Source organism: Harpia harpyja, chromosome 13, assembly GCF_026419915.1.
Source record: "Harpia harpyja isolate bHarHar1 chromosome 13, bHarHar1 primary haplotype, whole genome shotgun sequence".
Taxonomy (NCBI): Eukaryota; Metazoa; Chordata; class Aves; order Accipitriformes; family Accipitridae; genus Harpia; species Harpia harpyja.
In genome coordinates, this window is record NC_068952.1 from 42,094,503 (window position 1) to 42,115,864 (window position 21,362).

General features: G+C 37.3%; 1 protein-coding gene across 10 annotated transcripts; it reads left to right on the forward strand.

The window, feature by feature from the left end:
* The first annotated feature begins 259 nt into the window (after positions 1-259).
* Positions 260-14,502, forward strand: CDCA2 (cell division cycle associated 2). 10 transcript variants are annotated; one of them, XM_052805690.1, is made up of 16 exons: positions 260-499; positions 1,418-2,004; positions 2,538-2,668; positions 3,293-3,443; positions 4,252-4,454; positions 5,467-5,545; positions 6,404-6,639; positions 7,021-7,108; positions 7,628-7,848; positions 8,293-8,371; positions 9,006-9,061; positions 10,069-10,209; positions 10,934-11,108; positions 11,622-11,830; positions 12,228-13,103; positions 14,182-14,502. In XM_052805690.1, the coding sequence occupies exons 2-15, from the start codon at positions 1,479-1,481 to the stop codon at positions 13,065-13,067; spliced, it is 3,135 nt and encodes a 1,044-aa protein (XP_052661650.1). In that variant the 5' UTR covers positions 260-499; positions 1,418-1,478; the 3' UTR covers positions 13,068-13,103; positions 14,182-14,502. The 10 variants fall into 10 exon arrangements, with proteins under 10 accessions (XP_052661650.1, XP_052661647.1, XP_052661651.1 ...); XM_052805687.1 differs by having other exon boundaries at positions 12,228-14,502; XM_052805691.1 differs by having other exon boundaries at positions 9,009-9,061; positions 12,228-14,502.
* Positions 14,503-21,362: the final 6,860 nt, after the last annotated feature.

A 21,362-nucleotide genomic window follows, 5' to 3' on the forward strand; every position in this document is an offset into this window, starting at 1 on the left:
ACCGACGTCCAATAAGAAACGCGCTTGGCCGGAGTGGTGGGGCAAGAAGGGGTGGGAGGGTTGGGCGGGGAAATGCCGGCGGAGCGGCGGGCCGGCAGCGGCGGTGCCGGTAGCCAATCAAGGGAGGAATAAAGCCCTGTATTAGCATAAAGCAGGAGTTGAAGTAGAGTCGCCCTTGATTGGTGCGGCCCGTCACGTGGGCGCGGTTCGTTGAATGGACCGGTTTGGTTTGTTTTTTTTTTTTTTTCAAAACGGCACTGCTGCGTGTGAGCAACGGTTTTTGATCCCTCCGCGCGCAGTGAGCCAAAGAGTCCCCCGTCCCCCGTGAAATCTCTGCCGTTCGCCCGGGGCGGGGGGAGGGGGGGCACGGGACCGTCTCTCGCGAGCCGCTTTCCTTCCCTGCGCCCTTTGGCCGGGATGCCCGGTAGCCGGTGGGCGAGAGGGGCGAAGGCGCGGAGGAATACGCGGTGAGGCGGCCCGGTTTGAATGCGGGAGGCGGGTGCGGCTCCGGTGGCTGTGGGGAAGCGCTGGGGCGGGTGTGAGGGTGGAGGTTCGCGGTAAGGTGGGGTTCGCCGGGGAGAGGGGGCGGCTGGGGGGGAGGTGGAGTGCATTGGTGAGGGGATATAAAGGAGGGGGGAAGGCGGGAAGGGTGTCTGAGGGGGGTGCGTGGACAGTGAGGGGCGTTGGGGGGGGGTTCAAGGGGGTGAATGCTGAGGGGATTGGGGTGCCCGGGCCGGGCCGGGCCGGGGGGGGGGGGGAGCGGCCGATGTGGGACACTGATCCCTCGCCCAAACAGGTCTCTCGTTTGTGTAAACGGGTAGATGTAGGCACCAACTTTTGGTGTGGACTTAAAAAAAAAAAAAAAAGTCGCGCACAGGGTGTTTTAACAGCTTAATTCGCGTTACGCAAAATACGGAAAAATGCATGTATTCGTGGAACCAAAGTTTCAGACTGATATTATTGAATTCTACGTGCTTAACTTAAAGTCCAAGAAACTCAATGCAAAAAAATGTTAGCGTCTTAAATTTTTCCAGTTAGTATTAAACTGCTAATATTTGTTGCAACCCTTACAGCAAAACGATCACAGCATGGTTGTGCTTCACACATGTTATACTAACACGAACGTATTTTATACTGACATGAAGCTTAAGTTTACTAAAGAGTGAAAACATAGCCTTGTATTTCCTTAGTCGTAAAACACTTCTGTTGCAGGTTTATATTGCTGCGCATTTTTCTTTATAGTGCGAGCCTTTTGTGTCCTTTTCCAGTAGCTCTCGGGAGATAAGACTTTCCCTTTCTGCCACAAAGTTAAAACACCTTGTTCCAGGAAAAAACTAGATTGTGTAGAAGTTTGAGTATGGTAGCAAACTCTTGCTCTTACCAAATACCTGTTAAAATCTCTCTTTCTTTTTGATAGGTACCTGTAATTACAGGAGAGCAAAGGCTGACTAAATGTTTCTTAAAATAAATCACTAACAATGCACAGACGATCTAAGAATATAAATGCTCCCCTGGAAGTTAAAGAAAATGAGAGTAGCTACACTAAAGAGAAGGAAGAGGCCTCTTTCCCTGATCTGTCAAAAGACCAGAAGATTTGCAAAGTGATTAAATCAAGAGTTGCAAAGGCATCCAAGAAGGAGAATTTAAGTGATGGGAACCAGGCGCAGTTGGAAAAATGCACCCTGAAATACACCAAAGGCCTCGAGAAGAAATCATACCACAAGGAGGATGTTGTTAGCTGTCAGTTTACTGAATGCTTTTTCGATACGCTAAAAGGGGATATGGTTGGTGAACATACCTTGCCTTTGAACAGTAAGGAAAATTTTTCAAGTAGACCTGTTTCTTTGGGGGCTGAATGCTACTTGACACCTAATAGAGATGAAGCAGAAGAAACATCTGATTGTGCCATATCAGAGAAGCAGAGGAAAAAAACTGTTGATTTTAGAACTATAACAATTGCTGAATTTGGGATTACTCAGGAAAATTTTACTAAACAATCTATAGGTAAGGATGGAGTGCCTAATGACTGTTCTCCTTCTCAGAGGGACATCTGGAGGTCATCTAGTCCAGCCTCTGATCAAAAGCTTCACTTTAGGTCAGGTTCAGATTGTCTGGCTGAGTTTGAATATGTCCAAGTATAGGACTGTGATATGATGTTGCTATAATTCCCTATTTAACTTTTTTCTGTCCAGTTGATTAGATGTCAGTGAGTTTCACAAGGGAGTGGTAAGACAAATTCTGCAAGTATTGATAGACAGTTCCTTAACTAGCAATTGAAAAAGTAAAAGACAGCCAGCTCCTCACTTGGTATATAGTTTAGTTAATGTTTAACTTGCTTTTAGGAAGTTAATTTGCTTTTGCTCAGGAAGGTTTCTTGAGCTGAGCAGCTAACTTTGGATATTTTCGTAAATAGCATAAATCACTCTTTTAAAAAAAAAAAAAAAAGAAAAAAATTAACATTTTAGAGCTTAGGTAATCTTACCATAAAACCTTTTTTTTTTTTTTTTCTCCCCCCTCTTCTCCTCTCCCCATTTCAGGGAAGTCTCCAACTTCATTAAAATATAGACGAAGATCAGCAATTGGAGTACGGGGATCACCAGAAAATAACACCCTTATTCAATACCTTGCCCAACAGAGAAGCAACAGGCAAAAAGCAGCTTTTACACAGGTGAGAGTTTTTCTCTAATATGTCAGTTTCGTCCCCCCCCAGGAATCAATGTACACTGGCAGAAAGAGAAGGCAAGTCTCAGGAAGAAGCAAGTAGAAAGAGTAACCATGGCCTTAATTTTCTTGACCTCCCTTGGACACCTTACCTTAGAATAACAGGGTGTTAGAGGTTTTGTTTGTGTAGAGTCTGGAGTCTTTTCTCCATGTCTAGCTTGCTAACATATTTTAACTTTTGTTTACCATAACGTTTACTATCCTGCATTTGCCATGTTTGATTTTTGGCTACTTAAATTGTTGATAGTTCAAAGTGAAGTAAATACTAGCATAAGTGACTTGTTTTTTTAATCAGGCTTGTTCTTAACTCATACTAGCATAGACTGTCAGAAAAGAAATTCTGGATATGGTCTAGAGGGACAGATTATGAAAAGACAGTAAAACTTAACACATGTCTTGATACAGTTCCTTTTTTGCATATTTTTACCATACAACTACAGTTGCAGCCAGATTAAATACAAGATTTGTTTCTTTGAGTTTGTTTTATGCCAAAGGACAAATACAAAGTAATAAAGCCCACGTCATCTTGGGGGAAAAAAAAAGTCTCATGAGGTTTATTTTGTTTTGGCAGGTTAGTCCTTTTAAACGTGAAAATGTCAGGTCCTTGAAGGACAAGATAGATGTCTTTCAACAATCCTTTCAATCAGTACAAGAAGCTGAAGGGGAGACTGGCTTCTCTGGACTGTCACAAGTGGATGATGCTTCCCAGGAAGCAGGCTGTTGTAAGTTGATTATATTTCTGGTCAATGATTTATCTTAAACATCAGGTCTTCTTTTAGGCCAAAAAGTACGAAACTACAAACACTTAATATAAAACCAAAAAATCTTCCTTTATAAGGATTGGCACAGGTTTTTTTGTTTGTTTAAACCCATTTTATTTCTTGGTGCACCCTGAGTTAGTGGTTTCTCAGAATAACCCCTGAAGAAAAATGATAACTAGTATTTTTTGTGACTGTTTCCTTAGTTTTACTTTCTAGATTTATACGCTTTAATTGACTTTTCACTAAGCATTAGTGTTTTCACACTTTTTCCATGAAACTGAGAATGGTTTTTATGACAACTGGTTTTAGCTGTTGTAACTGTTACCTCTCTTGATCGTGATGTGCAGACTTTTGTTTAATAACTTTTAAGTGCAGTAATTTTAGAAATCACATCACATTACTGTGGTGTTAACATCCTTATTTCTTAATGAAAATAATAAGTATTGCAAAAGCAAGTCAGGGCAGTGCTGTGGTAACTGTGAGAAGATGATAGTGTGCAACAAACTACAATGCTTTACTTCTCTGGTATTGGTGGTCTTAACAACATTTATATGAAAAGAATAACTTTGTTTTGAAGATTTGGTAATGTTATTTTCAAAGTAGAACTAAAACATGCATGTGTTGTCTTTTTCTTGACTAGAAAATTACCTAGCTTTTTTAATTTCACCATCCTTTTGGTGAAGAAACACAAGAAGAGCATTCATTAAAAACACTGAAGTTTGTGGTTTGTTGTTTGGTTTTTGTTCTGTTTTGTTTTTAATTGATGCAGCTCCAAACAAAGTACCCTATACAAAAGAGCGGAACCTGGATCAGTGGAGTGAAAAGTTCATGTCAGACAACAGTGGAGCTGATTTGAAAGAAAACTTAAGACAAAATTTGACCAACAGCAGTAAGTCTGATACCAGGATCTGCACCATCTTGTCTTTGTGCCAAGATGTGGCTGTCACTGAACCTGCTGCTGCTGTTTCAAAGGTACTTATGTAAGTGTGGGAAAAGAACATGGAGAAAATAAATAGCACAGCAAATCTCCTTTGTAAGAATTTACACCTTGTTATGACAAGTCAAAGGAAGCAAAATCTTGCATGGACACTGATCCATTTGGACTGACAGTGAATATAGCCTAACCTCAGATACTTGCTGCTGGCTCTTCTGAGGCTGTGCTCAGTTTTCTTTTACATGCAAGTGTTAAATGTGGATGCTATAAGCTGTTCTAGTCAATAAGATTATACTCTTTTCTGATAATCACATGGAAAAGCTTATTTTATTCTATTAATAAAATTTCAATATGTCCTAATTCTTTTGAATCTGCAGCCGTAACTATGTGAGATGTCAAATTCACAGATCTGGCAAATACAGCTTTTTCCAGATGTCAAAACCAACTTTATTGATCATTGGGATGACTTTGAATACAATTTTTAATCTTCACCTTCTATCTGTTCAGCAGTTATTTGATATTCCATGCAAAAAAAAGAATGTACTTTGTATGCAGGTGGAGAAGTTAATTTGTCTTCTATATAAGTATGTCTAGTGATACTTTTATTAGTGTCATATAAAAACAGTGATGATGGGGTCCATTTTGCTAGGTGTGTCCTCTGATGCTGCTGGACCTAGCAGCTTCTGAGTTGTAAAACAGCTGTGATAATGTAACATTTGTATGGAGGTTAGGAAGAAACTTTCTAAACTAGTGACTAAAATATACAGGTATTTCATTCCACCTTTTTTTCATTTCTGGTGTCTAATCCTTTTAAGCATTTAGCCATGGTGTTTTGGGAAAATAAATTCAACTAAAGTAGTGGATGATTGAGAAAGCTCTGAAATCCTTGTCTATGGGGATTAAAAAACTCTGTAGTTCATGCTATTTTAAAAGGCAGCATTTGCAAGCAACTTTTTTTTTCTTTATCATGTTGTGTGGGTGTGTATATAAATAGATACTACATATATATATGCATATATATATATGTAAATCTTGTAACTTTTTCTCTAGAAATGGGTTTATGAGCAACACAATCCTATTGAGTCGTTGGAGGCTGTTCTAATTAGAGATACCTTAGAAACAGGCCATGGTAAGAGGATTCATCACTATTATAATCTTTGTTATATTCTTATTAGAAAGTAAAAACACTTAGAAAATTTGTAAGGAAATGTTTCACAAGTAGTCATCCCATGTCTGTTGTCTTGTCTACAATTTATAATGCAGTATTAACCTGATATAACTTTGACATAAAGGCTGATGGGGTGGGGAAAAAGGCACTGCAAATAATGATTTATTCAAGTGCTGCTGCAGAGAAGGCTGAAGTCCCAGTTTAAAAACTGAATTCAGAGCTTGTTTGGTACAGCATAGCATTAAACGTGTTTTTACTTAAGGACCATTCATAGGAAGGAAATAGCTTTTATGAGACGAGCTGAAATATTTGGAAGGTGGGGTAGGGCCTCTGGGGTGGTATGTTGGCAGTTTGATTCTGATAGAAAAAGCAAGCTCAAACTGAGACACAGGCTGGGAATAATTGTTTAGAGTTTTCCTTAATTTTGCTAGTCAGGCCATTTTTAGGGAAAAGTATAATTCAGTACTTCATGCCTGTGAAGGACAGAGGAATGTTAATGTATGGAGTGCCTCCATGTACATTAGAGAATACTCCCCCCCCCCCCCCCCCCTTTACATGGATGAGAGAGAAATCCTTATGCGAAATGTTTTTTCCTTCATGCAATGCTCCCATTTTTCTTTTGTATGTTTTGTACATTTCTCATTTTGAGGAATTTACATGTGGCACAATAATAGTGGAAATTCAGAAACAAATGGATTTTTTTGTGATGTTGATGTGCAGAATCTATGGAGATGTGTACATTTATAGTTCATGTTGCTAATACTAAAGTCTTCTCAATTTTACTTCAGTCTTTGTCATATCTGTCTACTTGCTCTAAAGATTTCAGTTCTGACCACATCACTAAAGATGTTAGAAGTAATGTTATATCAGATCTAAGCAGAAAGAAAGTTAGTTTTGGAGAAGAACTGAGCCTGGAAATATTTGATGAAAGCAAGCCACCTATCACGCCACTACAAATGGGAAATACTTCATTAAATGAACATACACAGAGTGGTTCCAATCTGCGATCTGTATTGAAGAAAACACCAGCAAAGCAACTAATGAATAGCATGAAGGTTGGTTAGCTGACTTATATGGAGGTACTGATACTAAGGATGAATTTCTGCAGTCATTATTGAACTAGCAGAAGTTGAATTGTGGTTAAAGATACTTTTTGACTAACTGACATGCACTGGAAATAATTTAATGCTGTCAATGGATATCTGTTTGCTCTTTGGTCCTCTTGGAAGCTTTGTTTGAAGCTTTAATGTTATGAGAAGATCCATATGAGTGTTGTTGAGTTTTATTCATTTAGAAAACGAGTAGGTTTTTTAAACAATAGGAGTGATTATTAAATGTTGCTTACAGAAAAAGTTATTTTCACTTTTGATTTGAACAAGGACAATATTTTAATTAAATGGTATTGACTAGATGATTGTGTCACTTAAATTTGATAGGAATACGTGGACGATGCAGTTGACGGAGGAGGAGGTGAATCTCTCGCAATCTCCAATTGTGCAAAAATCTTTGAAGCATTGCAAACAGGTCAGATTCCCCTTTTGTTTTTTAAATAGGCAGAGTATTATGTGGGATCATAAGGTTTTTCCTCTTTGGTAAATGTGAAGAATGGTATGCATTAACCACCACTGAAGTAGCTCATGTGTGGCGTCCTACTGTATGAAAATAAAGTTGCCAAGGAAAGTAATGTCTATTAAAAAAAAAAAAAAAATCCCACCCCAAAACTTCAGAAAGCCTCTAATACCAGAATAGAATCACCTGTTTTTCAAGAAATTTTACACTTGTCAACTGAAACTTGTGGAACAGTTAGGCATTTCTAGTCGTCTTTTTTTTTTTCTTCCTTAATTCTTGATACTGTAATAAAGCTATAGTGAAAATTCTGGTTGAATCCACAGGACAGGTAAAGGTGGTATTTTGCTGTTTGTTTGGGGGATGTGTGACTTTTTTAGAGAATGTTAAGACTCATAAAAAGACCTTGAAAAGTCTCTGCTCTATGAAAGTGCTGGTTTAAATTCACTAAGCAGTCTATGTATTTCATTACAATAGAGAAAACTGAAACACATAGCTCTGAAAAGCCAAAGAGGAAAAGAGTTACTTTTGGAGAAGTTCTAAGCCCAGAAATATTTGATGAAACTTTGCCTGCAAATACTCCATTGCGCAAAGGAGCAACGCCAGTCCGTCATCCAGGATTACAAAGTAATAGCCCTTTTGCAGGGTCAAGTCTCATTGAAGAACCATTATCCCAGCCGAACTTTGATTGCAATGATGTAAGTTTTTTGTTGGTGTGGTTTGGGTTTCTTAACTATAAAACCAGCCTCTTAGTCTCTGTGAATGTTCAATTTTTGTTTAATTTTTTCCTCAGTCTGCTTGGTTTTGAAAAGAAATTGCTAAAATATTAAAATACAGTCTGCTTGAAGCTTTAAAATGACATTGAGAACTTTTGCTTTATGAATTCTAAATAGTATTTTGGCCTGTAGAGCTGTTTTTAAAGTTGAGTATTGGTAGCACGTAAAATGTTTTTGCCTTGGCTTATTCATATACTTTTGATACCGTGTTTCTTTTTGCCATATATAGCAAACGAGCTGCTGCATTCTTTAAGGTAAAAAAAAAAGCAAATTGCCTGGCTGTTCCAAACATTAATGGACCAGGCGTTTTTCAGTATATATCTGGTATAGTATATTGCCAAAAAAATTAACTTTTTTTGTTTAAAGGAATGTCTTGAGCCTCTTCAAGAGTTAGTGGAGGGTCCTGTTGCTGCAGAAGACCTCTTACCTGTTGAAAATGCAGAAGGTAACCCCAACTTGTATTTTCGTCATTAGATAATGCGTCTTTCTGTATCTGAAAATTGAGAGATGACACAAGGGGTTTTTTGTTTGTTTGTTTTTATACAGGGGTTATTTCAATTGTGCTAAAATTTAAATGCTCTTGCTTTCTTCTAAAGATCTTTGCAGTAGCTGCAGTGTTTACCTGTTGTTCAGGTTATCTGGATGTTATGTGACCTTGTGGTATTTTTCTGTGAAAGTGTCTGATCAAATTAGACTTACTGCTTTAAGCAATTTGGCTTACTGTCTTGTTTCTGATATTGCAATTTTGATGTCTTTAAAATAGCAAGCAAGACAACAACAACAAAAAATTGAAAGGGGGTTGTGCATGTGTATGTATGTATCTCTATGAAAGCTGTGTAAGTGCTAATCATTTTGTTACCAAATCCTCACAGGTTTTGTTTTCCTGTTTTGTAAAGCAAGCTGGTTTTTTTTATTTTGCCATGTTTGGTAGTCCTCAAGACTAAGTTACTAGTTACTGGAAACTAAGATGACTAAACATGCTGTGCACAATGTTAGAAATTATGTGGATAATTTCCTCAAAATGTGATTAACTTTTTGTGTTGAAACTGAATCAATATTCTTATTTTCTTCATATATAATAGCAGAAACTGACAAATCTGACGTGATAAAAACTCGTTCTTCTACTAAAAGGAAGGTAAGTTTCTTTAGTGGTGAGGTTTGGTTTGTTTTGTTTTTTTTAACGACTTCGGGCAGAATTGTTATCTTTTATACGTCCTGATGCTTGTAAGAGTTTTTACAGCTTCAGGTATGAGGTTTGTATATATCCGGGTATATGGAAATATCTCATGTTAGTGCAGGTAATTGTCTTAAGGAAATCTCATTTTTGAGCGAAAGTGGTTTTCCAGTTAAGAACATTTTTGGTTATAGCCTGATACTTAAATTTACTGTTTCTGTTGAATTTTCCAGGAACTTTTTCAAACAGTCTGACAAAATTTGGAAGAGATTTATTCATAGACTTTCATTCATAGAGTCAGGGGCTTCGCTCATGGGACTCTAAAAACTTATAATCACAAAAAAAATGAGGAGAATGGAAATGAAGTTTTCTGTCTAACTTTTCTATTTGGTTTAATTTCTTGGAGACACAGGAACATGAGATCGAGGCTAATAAAGTCAAGTTTATTCTGTAACCTGTGATGAATTGTCGGTATCACTGAAAATGTGATTGTGTTCCCAAGTCCAGTGCTAAAGATTTTCAGTATTGTTAACCTTTTTGTCTGCTAGCCAAAAGGCAGACAGCATATGATACATGTATGTCTTCTGGTTTCTGGAATTTTAAGGTGCATAGAATTTATAGTACAACAATTTCTGTAAGAAGTGCTTTCAGACTTCAGTGTTCTACAGTTCTAGTGTGCTTTCCTCTGAAAGGAATAGCTGAAGATGAAAATGTACTATTTTCTCATTAGAATGTCCTTTTTGTACAAATAGGACTATATTGTACTGTGTGAAGAGACTAGCTTTATAAATCTTAATTTCCAGTTATGAGTGTCTAGCTTTTATGACCTCATATATGAAGTAACAGAGACTAATTACAATGTGATTCTTATGACTGTTGGACTGTGGTGTATTTTTAAAAAAAGCAAGCTTATGCATGTGCACATACACATGCACCCCAACAACTGAAAAATTCATGTTCCTCAACAGTGTAGCACCGTTTCAGAGGGGACTGATTTTAGCATCTCAAGAGCCACAAATACTAAGAATGTTAAAGATACTAAAAATCCCAGAAAGAACAAGTTTCAAAAACAAAAAAATATAACCACATCTGCTGCCAAAAAGACACCAGTAAGTGACAGCCCACTGCAGTTGGTGAATGCTAAGTGTCTCGTGTGTGTTTTACGTGATTATTTTGATCTTTGTAGTAAAGATTTTCTGAAGGGCATTACGTTTCCTGTTGCTGCCAATACCTCTTCGTGCCTATCTTGTTTTCCTACACTTACTGCCCTACCCCTCTTTCTTACTGCTTGTTAAGGGTGACTAGAAGGCTTTAAATACTTGTAGGGCAAAAAGGATACTTTATGGAGGTGAAGGGGGGGGTGTGTCACTTTTCAAACTTCAGGGACATAAAACAAGTTTATGGTTCTTCTCTTACCGAGTGTATGCAGTAGTAGTTCTTTGAACTCACCCAGTTATATGCTGGTTAAGTATTGTAAAGGTGTGAGACTTCTAAAAGATTTTTGCTTTCATGTATTGGAGGGAGAAGCACATATTCCTTTTCAAACTAAGCATGAATGAAGAACCTGTAGTTTTGAGCTGACAGACTAATTTCTTTGACTTCTAGATTTGGTTAAATGAAACAAAAATCAGATCTTATGTTTGAGAAGTAATTCTCCTTTGCTTTGAGTTTTTAGGTTAATTTGTAGATGGCAGAATAAGTGGAACCTTCATTTTAGGGGAAAGAATTGTTACCTATCAAAATGCAGTAATGGTGTCACTTAGTTGTTGGAAAATATTGACAGGACCATTATAATTACATTGTGCTCTATTCAGTCTTCTCAATTATTTTCAGAAAATAAAACATACAGGCTATGGGAAAAGAAGAAAAAAAAAAGTAAAAAAATCTTTATATGGGGAAAGAGAGATGGCTTCTAAGAAACCTCTTCTCAGCCCTATCCCTGAAATGCCAGAGTTTTTCTCTTCTGCCTCATCTCCAAACTCACCAAAGGCAAATGTATTTTTTTCAGGTAATATGGCTTTTAGTTTTGTTTTACCTTGCTCTTTGTGTTGCTTCTAATTTTTTATTTCCACAGTTGATAGTTATCGTGAGTTCTGTGCATAGGTAAAGAGCCCAGTATACATTTTTTACTTTTAATTGCCTCTGTAATAGTAGAGTCCAGAGGATCTAACAGATTAATAATCTCCATCTCCAATTGGATACATTTAACTCTTTGTTGGACTCCAGTGTAGAGCTGATAAAAAAAAAACCCAAACCCCAAAACAAAGCCTCTCTGTTCTTTGACTGGATACTGATGTTTTCATAGTCTTTAAAACTGGTAAGTTGGGCGTGAATAGTTAAGTGATGTGCAGTAGCTTTCTGGTTTGGCTTTTTTTTTTTTACCCTAGCTATCTGGAATGGTTGCTTAGAAGGTTACTTTTATATAAGTAAAATACTATAAAGCTTTTGTTGCAATATTTAAAAAAAAAGTTTTGTACATTCACAAATAGAGTCAAGTAACCACGTGTTTATTCCAATTCAGAGGACATATTTTTAGATGATAACAAATCTGGGAATGCTCACAAGGATGTTCAACAGAAGCCAGCAGTTGAAAGAATGAGAAATGTCTGTGCGGTTCATATGTATTCAAGCTCTAAGGACCTGGACATTGCAGAAGCCAGCAGTTCCAATAATACAGTGTTTCAGGTGTCAGATGGTGATCTGAAGTCTGTTTCTGGCATTGATCATAAGGTAACTGATATGCTTCATGATACTGCTAGAAAATAAGTCAGAATTGTGCTTGATGTTGTTGGATCAAAAAAGTCATGTTTTGGGGAAGAAAAAAAAATAAGAGTGATTAAACATTGGAACAGGCTGCCTGGAGAGGCCAAGGAATCTCCATCCTTGGAAGTAGGTATTCAGAACTCAACTGAACAAGGCCTCAAGCAACTTAAGTTTGGCCACACATTGGAGCAGACTGCAAGATGCAGGATTCTATGTGTTCGTTGGGGTTTTCTGAGAATAACTAGGCTTGGTGAGGAAGACGGTAGCAGTTGTTTAGTTGTCAGCTGTTTGAAAACAGTTTTTTGTGGATTACCTTCTGCCTATATTTAAAAAAAAAATTTTTTTTTTCTTTTTTTTTCCCCAGTTTTCAAACATTGTGCCAGATGCAAAGTGTGTTTTTGTTACATCTGACTATTTCCAACAAGGTAAAGAGACTGCATGTGTAAAAGAGGCAAAAGAAAGTGGTTCCTTGATAGAAAACGAGAAATTACAAGGAAATCTCCTAAATAAGGCAGAGCGGCTAAGTGGGCTAGAATTTCTGGAACAAGAGGACACTAGCGTACCTGAAGGTGCCCAAAGAACTCAGTGTCCACCGAAAGATTCTATAAGAGGTAGTCCACCAAGGAGAAGAAGAAGTAGTAGTGCCATCTATTTTCCTCCTGTTGAAAAATTGGAAATAACTGGAAATGATTTTCCAGTTTCTTCCTTTAACGTGGAAGAAGTCTTATCTGCTCCTCAGCTAAAAAATGACTCCTTAGAGCCTTTTAGAAGAAAGAGCGATGACAATGGCGAAAGAAGAGTGAGGCGCAGCATGAGATTACATAAAGATGCAGAAATTGAAGGACTTGCATGGATTCAAGTACCCAATGAGATTCCAAAGAACCTTCCCCTGCTAGCTTCTGCTTGCAAAACCAGGAGAACAATAAGCACATCCATCCTTACGGAATCTGAGAATATTCACCATAGAGAACAAAGTCTCATCCAGTTTTCAGCACCAGGGAAGGAGAACAATGACTCTGTTAATCCTGCTGATGGTCCTTGCAAAAGATGGAAGAGGAAAAGCATGTGTGTATCCATGCCTCAAGAAACAACAACTTGGTCTCAAACCCGGAAAAGGAGCATAACAAATTCTGTATATAGGAAGGTCAGGAGGAACCCAAAACACTATGAAGAAGTAGAAATACCTCTTGAAAATAACATTTAGCGAGGTTTCAGCTACCTCTGATTTTCTAAACTGAAGGTCAGTATTAGATTCTTATGTTCTCTACCTTAAGTGCTGTTTTCTTCTCTCTCCCACTTATATTGCCTTACTTATTATTTCCTTATTAATTTTCTGGATAACTTAGAAGTGATTTTCTTTATCTTGATGCCTACAATGCTTGAAGATCAGAACTGCGTGGAAGACCTAGCTTGGCTCAAAGCATTGGTCTGGTAGACAGTCATGGCAGGTAATCAAGAGGATAAAAAATTTTTCTCCCGTGATGAACTGAATTTGCCATCACCTCTTTATTGTAGTCTACATCCTTGCTTATGTGTTTTCATACTTTAGTGCTGTCTGTAGAGCAATAGCAATTAAACACTGCTAATACTATAAAAAACTCGACAAATAACCAATTTTCTTTGCAACACCAGGTTCAGTCATTTCAAGAAGGCAAAGACAATTTTTCTCAGCTGAAAGGATTGCTTCTAGGGGCTAGTGAATTTTGTTGCAAGATACAGCAGCAAGACAAGATACAAAATTTAAATAATGTTTATGCATGCATTTGTATGGATTTTATCACAGTCTGGGATTTTCTTGTGTTTAGATAAATGTTTACAGTTGTGATACCTGCACATTAGTGTGGGATTTTTGCCCTTGAAACTTAGTCATGATTGTTAGACTGGATGTGTTTATTCGACCATCTTGCTATACTTTCTCCGCTTGCAAATGCACAATCAATATATGCAGTTGCTAAATGGAGACATGTCAGCAAACGTGTGACTCTCAGCTGTTTTAAGTAAAGAGGAACAAATCTGATAGTTCAAAAATATGGTCTGTGGTGACAAGTAGCTTTTTACGTGATTGGGAGTTGATACTAATCCATATTTTGCTGATAGGGCTCTGTCCTTTTTTTGAAAGAGCAGAATTCAAGCTTAGATTTTGTTATATTTTTGAAGTTTAATTGAAGCAGATAAAACGTGAATTTGATTTTAGTAGATAAACCACAATGTTGTCAAGTATGCCCTTTCAGCTAGAATTCATTGAAGTGTTGATGTTTCCCATGTGCTTGATCATTCCTTATAAATTGCTTTTGAAATCTGCATGAATTTTCTTCCAGATTTCAAAAATATCCTAAAAAACCTCTTGAGATTCTCTGCAAATAAGGAAGAACTCGCTTCTGGCTTGAAGGGGAGGAGTAGAAGGCGGGGAAGCTGTTACCATCTTCTGAAAAGGCTTTGCTTTACCTTCTGGGCACGAGTGGGGGTAGAGTTCCTATACATAAGACTAAATTTTGTGTTGGAAAGAGTTAATGAATTCTGCTTCTATGCTGTGAAGGTTGGTCACTTAAAAAAAAAAAAAAGGCTTTTAAATCTTTATTGTATATAACATTAATTTTAAAAAATTAAATTGGCCAAGGAAAGTGAAACATTCATCAAAATAAAGCTGTACTTCATTTCTGGACATTTCCAATCTTTGGTGTGTGTATACTAAATACAGTGCATATTATTCAGTAGTTGACCTGTCATCTTACTGTTTTCATTTTTCTAGTTTGAACAATGTAATAAAAAGTGATGACTGTAGGTGGTCTACTTAAGTATTTGCTGTTGCTTTCATTTTTCATACTGTTCTGTTTCAGCCCTAGTCAAATACCTGTGCCAGCTTGAAGGAAATAGCTTTCTGTTGAAAATGATCTCTGCTGTGACCTTGTTTTTAACATTATTGATGTGGAATAAAATACTTTATGTACTTGGCTGCTTTTATAAAGCTTAAAAGCAAACAGAACAGTTTTCATTTTTATGCATGTTTTACTTTTCTCTACAGACATCATCAGTTTTTCCCAAGACAAGAACTCCTAAGGCAATTTGAAAGAAACTTCACTACTTAAATGCTGTTCATCTTATGCTGCTTTAGAAACATTACTGAAGTTATCAGAACAGTTTACTTGATGTTTTATTTTGGGGTTTGCTTTTGTGTCAAAATGAAAAGTTTTAGATTTGGAAACAGAATAGTTACTTGGGTTGAATCTTGTTGTGACAGCAGTGTGTTGGTTTACCAGGAGAGGGCAGTCTGTCATGAGTTTTTATGGTTGTAACTGAATTTGAAAATAATATCGTAATGTACAAAACCTTTGAAGAGATACTAGTTCAGGTTATAATCTAAAACTCCTTGAGATTAAAACTAATAATAGCTGCTACTTCTAACATTCAAAAAAAGATCAAACCAGCAACTGAACTACGCACTGACATTAATTTGGAAAAAATGAAATGCTTATGCACTGCATTCAGATATGGCTTTCTATATGGAAATCACATTGCATTTTTAAACACAGTAGAGCACTACAAAAGAAAGTTAGGGTTTGCCTAACAGCTTTTAGATACCAAATATAACAGTGAATGAAACCTTTGAAGATGGTAAGTATCGGATACTGAATACCAGACATGAATAATCAGGTCAAGTAAAGAGTTGTCCTGGAGGAAGAGGCAATAAACTAGTATGTATGATACTAGAGGGCTTAATCTAAACTGCTGCCTAGAACGTGCTTTTTGTGATGTTGCTGTCCTATGCATCAGTCACAGCAGCACTAGAAGCGAATTCTCCCTAGAGTTTTCTTGAGTGGATAGGCTAAGTGCACTTTAGATGTGAAGCGAAGCGTAAGTAAAGTCAGAAATAGAAGAGCAAGGGTAAGGAGAAGAAAACAAAGCTTGGATTTTCCTCCTGGCACAGCTTGGTTGAAAAGGGTTGTTAGGAATTATATGTAGATGCTTGATGGCAGTTTGCATGGCTTTCGTGAGGGTGAGGTTGGAACCTACAGAGAAGTAAAGAGGTTGCAATTAACGGGGCTTAATCTGGAGAGGACTTGAGAGGAGACAAGTCTTCCGTTATGTGGAAGGTTGTAGTAAGTGGGGATGTAATAATCTGTTCTCCATATCTGTACTGAATGGGACAAGAAATAATGTGTTTAATTAGAGAAAAATGTCTGTGTTAAACATTAAGAAAAAGTGCCAGCAGCAGAGATAGTTGAGCACGGGAATACATTGCCTTGGGAGGTTGTGGAATCTCCATCAGTAGAGGCTTTTAGGAAAAGATTAAACAAATATCTGTCAGGAATGACATATGATCCTTCCTAGGGGTAAGGATAGGGCCTGGATGGCCTCTTGAGGTCTTTTCTGGCTGTGTTTTCTGATTGCTAGAGATTAGGGTTGCAAGAGGTGATTTGGGACTTGCCTAATAGTTAAGAGCTGAGATAGAATCTGTCATGGAATAGGGAGCCGGAGCATTGCTAACACTGGGGGCTGTTTAGCATGGGAAGGAGCTGGGGAATTTGGGAGAGCGCTCTTCATGCAAGGCTAACAAAATGGTCTTAGTACTTTCAGATCTCATGTGACTCACTGCTCTTCTGCAGAAGAGTATCTCTATAGACTCCAGAAATAGTGTAACCTACAACTTGGTGGCCCTGCTGTTATGCAGGAAGTGTGAACAGCAGAGTGAACAATGCTGTTCCATTTTCAGATTTGCTTTTCTGAAATGGAGTTAACATTAACCTTTGAATGACCAGCAACTTTATTATCCCAATTCAATCAAAAGAAGAACTTTCTGAAGTGGTCTCTTGTCTTCATTGCCATGGAGGTGTGTAGGAATTAAAATTAAGGTATATTGCATGCGAATGCAGATGGGTCTCGAGTCAAGATATTTTGAGTTTGTGGTTCTAGTTTTCAGCTGTTAATTGCAGCACTATCTCCAATAGATTTTAATGGTATTCTGTCACATTAGTTAGCTTAGTCACTCTAATACAACCCACAGTTTTATTTGCAACAGAGTCAGAAGTGTAAAACTGAGTTGTGTTTCGGTTTGATCGGTGAAGCATCACTAGGCAGTATGTTAGACTGGGCAGCTGGCTGGTGCAGTCTCCCATTGTGAAGGCTAGCCTTTATAGCCTTCAATTTAAGTCACTGTTTTGACTTCTTTTTTTTGTGCAGTACTGAGCTCCATGTCAGTCTGTGCATTATAGTGGCATCTAAATAAATCTATGGTGTTGGCCACTCTTTCACCTCTCATTTACTCTCCCTGCTCTTCTAAAGGGAGGCTTTTTCTCTCTTTAGAGGGTTGTTATAAAGATTACTTTGTGTTTAAGTACTTCACTAACGTTACGTGCTGTATTGTATAGGCTTTAAATAGCTTCAAGTATGGTCGTAGCTAACACTAAGTGTATATTGCTGAATAATTGCATTTAGCAGATTGCCATATAATTATCATGCTCTGACTGACATAGAGGACAAGTGGTGGGTCTTAGGAAGACTGATTATTTTGCCAATCTGTAATTATGATGTTGTTAATAAGTAAGAGTAATTATGTATCACTTCTGCTTGCACTACCCTATGAGGTGAAGTGTTGATACGTTTTCAGATAGCTGAATATCTGACAACTAGCAGTAAGGACTATTTCACAGTTGGAATGGTCTTTGCTTAAATTTGCTTAATGTTAGTGGGCTGAAGATACAAAGAACAATACTTATACTTGAATTCTTTAGGAAATTTTAAAGGGAAAGTGTTAGTGTTTTCCAGTAATTATGCCAATATTTTGCCATAATTAAGATGCACATAAGTTACAAGAGTGGAGACGATATGACCAAGTTTTCTCACATGTGAGTTAACAGAAGTAAAAGTTTCTCAACCTGACGCTCATGGTAAGCAGGGGAAAGAAAATAACAAGAATAGTATATGTTTTTTTTTTTTTTTTACCTTTAAAATAATCAGTTGTAAATTAAATTTCCTCTAGTTTACAGCTTATTTTTCTCTACTTGCTTCTGAGTAATTGGGCAATAGAAGGGGATACTGAAACACCTAAATGTGCATATTAATTTCACTATTGTTTGTTCATCTAGTCTAGCTGCTGTTTAGAAATGCACTAAAACGTTTGTGCTCTACTCTTCCTCCTTCTCACTGAATCCTCTAGCACTCTTATAGTTTACTTAGACTTGGGAAGACTTTAGTGATGAACTGATCTGTGCACAAGGAAGCAAACAGAAAAGCATTGTTAGATCTATGTACAAGGAAATGAAGAAAGGAAAAAAAAAGCTATTGAAGTATGCCAAGTGTAACTTAAGCACACAGAACAGGAGTGGGCAGTGAAAGAAATTTCATTTTCAAGCTGCTAACAGGTAGGTAAGCAATAGAAATATATCTAAAAACAAACTGTAAGGTGTAGTTGGGTATTCCTTCAAATTGCACATTTTTAAAATTAGGAGGTAAACAGTGCAAATCAAAATGTTTTAACTTGAAATAAAGTAAGGTCTAATATCACTGTGTCCCAGTGGAAAAGATGAAGTTGTGCCTGTGACTTATAGACAAGAAGGCTAATGTATTAGTTTTGTAATTAAGTCCTGTAAATTGTGCATAACAGAGCAATTAACTACTTTAACCAAGCTTTGGAGGGGGAAGAAGAAAAACCTGTGTGCACTGGGAATGAGGGCATGGAACATATTCCCTAACTCAAACCTGAAAAACCTGGTGTTAGTCTTGGGTTATTTCCAGTGACCCCTTGACTCCCACCTTCCTGCCCCCTGCACAGATTTGGAACTGGTCAGCCATTTTTGTTTTTGGAAGGGAGAGGAGACAGATATAATGAATGGCTTTTATTGTGCAATATTTCAAAACCTTTTTGACTGCATTCGGATGGGATGGAAAATGTTCTACCCTGTGCTGCAGCCAAAATAAACAAAATATATTCCCTAAACCTGGATGTGTGTTTCACTCAAACTGGCAGTAGTTAGAGCTCTACTCTTAAACAAGAATTTAGTTTGACAATTTTTAGGCCTTGTTCAGCTGAATGTAACGGCCAAAGAAAATACTTGGAAAAAAATTAAATAATGCACATATTTACAGCTTGCAGGTGGCATTAATTTTTGTGGTTCATAGTATTTCGTTTTAAGAATCCCTGTTAGTTGGGCTATATTGTAGATTTTTAAAAAATAATTTTAATTGTCTTTTTTTTTTTTTTTAAATTAGGGGTTTTTTATGAGAATAGTCATTCTGAAGGAAAATACATTTTTATGTAGCTCCCTGATGGGTGATAAATAGTTGTGATTCAAGGCTTTAAAAGTTTAGGGTCTACCAAGAAACTGAAAATTCTACAAACATAAGACCCAGCAAACTAGCAGTAAAACCTCTTGACAGAAGCCTGCTATGGACTGGCTTCCAACTCCACTAAAGTTTATTTTAAATACCCTCTTTATGGTGCAGGCTTACTGCTGGTTTTTTAGCATTGCCAATCAGTTCAGTGAAGACCTTGCACTGTGTAACTGAGATAATTCATGTTGTGCAACATGTTTTATAGTCTGAACAACCATATTTATTAATAATAATAATAACTTTTAATTTAGTCACCGATGCCCAGAGGCGTCCAACTATTTTAACAATGAAGGACTAAAACTAAATTATCAAAGCAGACACCATGCCTGGACAACCCCCACCCTGCAAACAAATCTTTTATTCTTCACAATCCCAACCTACAAGTAAAAATCCCTTTGAACAAATAACATGCAAAACTCATAATGTTTTTAAGTAGATAAATGAGCATCATATTTTTAAAATCATTGTGATTAAATCATTAAAGATTACAAACAAGGTATCTCAAAGTCTGAAGAGAAGTTGCAAGAAGAAATAGTGATCATTGCTTGAAAGCCCTAATGATGTAGTAAACTAAACAAGCTAGGAATCAGAAAATACGGCGCTTTGTTCCCTCTGTGGTATGGGTTTGGTTTTGTGCTGTTCTTGAATTAAGTTGTTTCTCAGTTTCCTTGCTCTTTGTCTTTATTTGCCAGCACTTGTAACATCAGGGTGAAAAATATGGATCTAATATCACCATCTATTAAATCAACTGAGTTATACTGAAGATATTTTTGAAGCCATGCTTCACTCTGTCATAAATAACCTGCCTGTGTCATACAAATGTTTGGACAAACAAATGCATTTAGGTCCATGTTCGGAAGGTCAGTAATGCTGAGTTTTGGTAGTAAATAATACTCACTAATGCAAATCTATTAAGGTTGTAAGGGAATTCGTGTTTGAACTGTGACTTGGATATGTTGAGTATCCTCACGTGTGCTATTGAGGAAAAAGTAATTGTGTGGGTACAAATACTAATGATGAATAAAAAGGTCATTTTACTCTCAAGAAAAAATCTTAAGTACCCGTGGTGTGTTTTGCAAGGAAAGCTTTGTAAGGTTTATATAAGGAGTAGGTAATGCAGATGTAGCTTATCATAATGCTAAGCATTACATAATACAAGCTATGGAATATAAGCCTCAAATGTTCACTTTACATTTGTCTTCTGCGTCTCTCCCACTGCTTGCTTCTCACAGTAGACAAAGGTCTGTTGTACCTTGCTGAGTTTTCCTGCATCACTGTGTTCCACTGCCTCGGGTTTGGAGTATGCTGCCTTCTGGTCTGCCTCGCTTATCTTGCTTCTGTCTTCCCAACGCTTCCTCCTCTTGCTTAATATGCTGATGTCCAGCTCTTGCCAGTCGCAAAAATGACAAGTTGGTTCACAGAGTGATGATGCAAAAAGGGAAGTAAAACAGTTGGTAGCACAGAGAACGAATGTATGCATACACAAGATATTCTGAGTTAAGCAAATTAAAGCATTGCTGCCAGGAACTTTTTCTAATGCTTGGCATAGTGCCTCTTAGTAGAGCTACAAAAAGCCTTAGTTCACAGCCAGATCTGTGGTGTTAAGTGCCTTGGCATTGCACCTTTGTATAAGAGTTAAAGAAAATGATAAGGCTATAGGCAGAATTAAATATGTGGTTTCATACTGACACATAGAATAGCCAAAGCCTTAAATTGTTCCTCTTTTATTAGCAAAGAAAATCCCTGCTTCTGAAAATTTCTTTTTTCTCATTCCACTAAGGATAAACAAGGGCTAGGGAGTTGGGGTGGTAGTTGCGGAGAAGTCTTAAACTAAATCCTAAAACTTTCCGTTTCCATATTTTTAGCCTGCCTTTCTTCTGCTTTCAGTATTTAATGCAGTGCAACTAGTATGACCGTGCCAAAAGCTGTTTAAACAATATTAAGATGTTTTCTTCAAACTTCTCCCTAGGAAGATACTCTTTTTCGAGAGGAATGTTTTCCCTGGAGCATTACATCATGAATTGGTTCAGTTCTTGGAGTAAGAAATTGGACCAAATGGTGGAGAAGGTCTCCAGGGGAAACATACTTACGCTGTTAAGTATTCCCACCAGAAAGCTTAGAAACCGCTTACATATTACCATTCTGTCCACATTTAGCCTTTCACCTTACT